Genomic DNA, 2,579 nt, shown 5'->3' with positions numbered 1-2,579 from the left:
GAGTTTGTGTAATGAGAAAGAACGTACCCAGATCAAATAAGACAATTTACAAGTGACTGATATTTGGTTGACTTTAATGTATACTCATTTCATTTTAAGTATTTTTTTTATTCTGGCGAAATAAAATAGTTCATAGTGTATAAAGGCTGCACACGTAGAGCTGCTCAAATCTCCTCGTGCAGTTTGTACAGCTGCGTCAAAGCGCAGGAGCTGCAGACCAAGCGCCAGATACAACATTGAATGTCACATAGAACATCACCATAGACTCGTGGCCTGACGCCGCCTTACTTTACAAAAGACTTAAATAAATATAAATAAAGGACACATAATAAACTGTAGTTATGTACAACTGTGCAACATGGCGACACGGTTCACACCACGAGGTCGAGTCCACAGACTGTCCACTCTATGTACAAGCCGAGGCCTGCGCGCGCGGGCACGGTCAGCTGTCAGAGTCCGCCTCGCTCTTACTCTCCTCGGCTTTCTCCGCGGACATTTTGTTCGTTTTGTTCCATTTCTGCGCGTTCTCGGACTCCTCTGACGAAGAGCGTTTCTGCCTCCTCCACTTCGCGCGTCTGTTTTTGAACCAAACCTAAACGAGACGAGAAAAGACACATTTAGACGCTTGTAAATTTATTAATTTTAAGACAAAATACATTTGAACACTTTTACTTGATTTGATGGATCACTTCACGACGCATGTGCTACATTAGGCTATTTTATAATAAAGGAAATTATTCTTTCTATGGTTATATATTAAATAACACGTGCCCATAGTAGCCTATTTGTGGAAGCAAATTTATACTCCATAAAACAAATAAAAGGTGTGTTATTTTTAATAACATATTTGTGGGTGCCTGATTTGAAAGGTTGGCCATGGTTGCCATTAAAACAATAACAGTCACTCATATTCTTGCAGAAAAGTAAATGCGTAAAATATAAGCCTCGATTCTTACCTCGACTTTCTCCTCGCGCAGGTGCACTTTTCGGGCCAGCTGCTCCCTCGTGCCCACATCCGGGTACTTGGTCTCCTGGAAGAGGCCCTCCAGTGCCTCGAGCTGCTCGTCCGTGAAGATGGTCCGGTGGCGGCGCTTCCGGCGGCAGTGCAGCTGGTTGAGGAGCTGGAGCTCGGTGCGGGACAGACTCATGTTCATGTAGGACATCATCTGCGGGACCGGGGACAGCAGCACGGAGGCCGGGCTCTCGTAACCTGCACGGGTGTAAACAGCGTACGCTCAGTGCTATTCAGAGGGCGCTTAGTGTACAAATGCATAAACACCTCCGAGAGTTATGTCTGCCAAATAGACAGTGTGGGCACAGTTGTGTACATGCGCGCGTGGACCTTCAGGTCAATGAAGAAAGATTAGAAAGTTGCCGTATTTATACGAATGAGGAAATGTGGCTTTAAATCACGCGTAAAAGCAATAAACCCTGACGTGTTTACTAAAGAACTGGACAACGTCTGTTACAATCACAGCCCTATAAGTCTCGCGCCACAGTCCAGCGCGCCAGACACAACAACGCCTAAAAGCATCACTTTTACGGTCAGGCACCACGTCATGTTTCAATCTCACACGCGCATTTTACGAAAAAACAAAGTTGGCAGTTCGGTAAAGTTTTCCAACTTTAGAATAAAGAGAAAAGTTTAAATGGTCTCTTTGAAATGACCCACGCCCCTGACATTCCTTCACATGCTCAGTTTGACAAAAATGTGGATGCATAATTGCAGCAATTTAGCCAAGCGCAACTGTACACGGTGTACCAAACACTTTGCGGAACAGGGTCAGATGGTCGTAACATGTTCTCACCTGGTGGGATGCAGGGGCATTGCTGTGGGCTGAGGCCGGGCACAGACCCGCAGCAGGGCGGTGCTCCTCCGGCCCCCTGGACCCCGGGCCCCTGAACGTGTAGTTGTCCGTAGTAGTAGCTGTTATATCCCAATCTAGTCCCGCTAACGGACTGCACACCGGGAGGAGACGGGCCGCATGTGGCCGAATATAGTCCATTATAATCGGGGTAAATAGAGTCCGTAAGGCCCGCGGTGGACAGAAGCACGGGGCTCCTGTGCAGCAGCAGCGGCTCTTTGCAGCCCGTCCGTCCGGACAAGATGCTGTCTATGCTGAACATCCCAGCGGGCATCACCGCGGCTCCAAACGACAAGAGGTGAGTAAAAGAGCGAATAAAAGTAAATGTCCGGATGTGGAAGCGTCCTGCGTCTAGTTCCTAGAAGTGCGTCATGTTGCTCTGAAGTCTGTTCACTGTTTGCGCTCCTCTGGGTGGGACAGGCTGAGGACCAGCGCAGGAGCACCGCCTTTATACCCCACTGACGTCACCACGCAGCGGCGCTGCTCTGGGATCAGCTGCAGCGCTGTGTATTGAGAATTAATTCAATTAAGATAATCCGCACTGTTTGCAGACTTTTTGGACAACTCCAGTGTTGGACCTGAGAAGCTCTTCCTGCAGAGTAATCCGATTATTTTCTTGTCACTGAAGGCATCGTAATCTATAGAGCACATTAGTGTTTACAATGAGGAGGCGTTTACGCCCTTTCCATCAAGTCTGGTATAGCAATAAGAGCT

General features: G+C 47.7%; 1 protein-coding gene across 1 annotated transcript; it reads right to left on the bottom strand.

The window, feature by feature from the left end:
* Window positions 1-442: 442 nt before the first annotated feature.
* gsc (goosecoid) lies at window positions 443-2,158 on the bottom strand. The gene is made up of 3 exons (XM_020930696.1): window positions 1,809-2,158; window positions 957-1,210; window positions 443-592 (listed from the first exon to the last, which is right to left on the bottom strand). Exons 1-3 carry the CDS (start codon window positions 2,137-2,139, stop codon window positions 443-445), a joined length of 735 nt encoding a protein of 244 aa, XP_020786355.1. The 5' UTR covers window positions 2,140-2,158.
* Window positions 2,159-2,579: the final 421 nt, after the last annotated feature.

This window comes from Boleophthalmus pectinirostris, unplaced genomic scaffold, assembly GCF_026225935.1.
Source record: "Boleophthalmus pectinirostris isolate CB_2022bp ecotype Guang Dong unplaced genomic scaffold, ASM2622593v1 HiC_scaffold_10, whole genome shotgun sequence".
Lineage (NCBI taxonomy): Eukaryota > Metazoa > Chordata > Actinopteri > Gobiiformes > Gobiidae > Boleophthalmus > Boleophthalmus pectinirostris.
The sequence above is the reverse complement of the archived record's forward strand: the minus strand, read 5'-3'. Positions and strand labels throughout refer to the sequence as shown.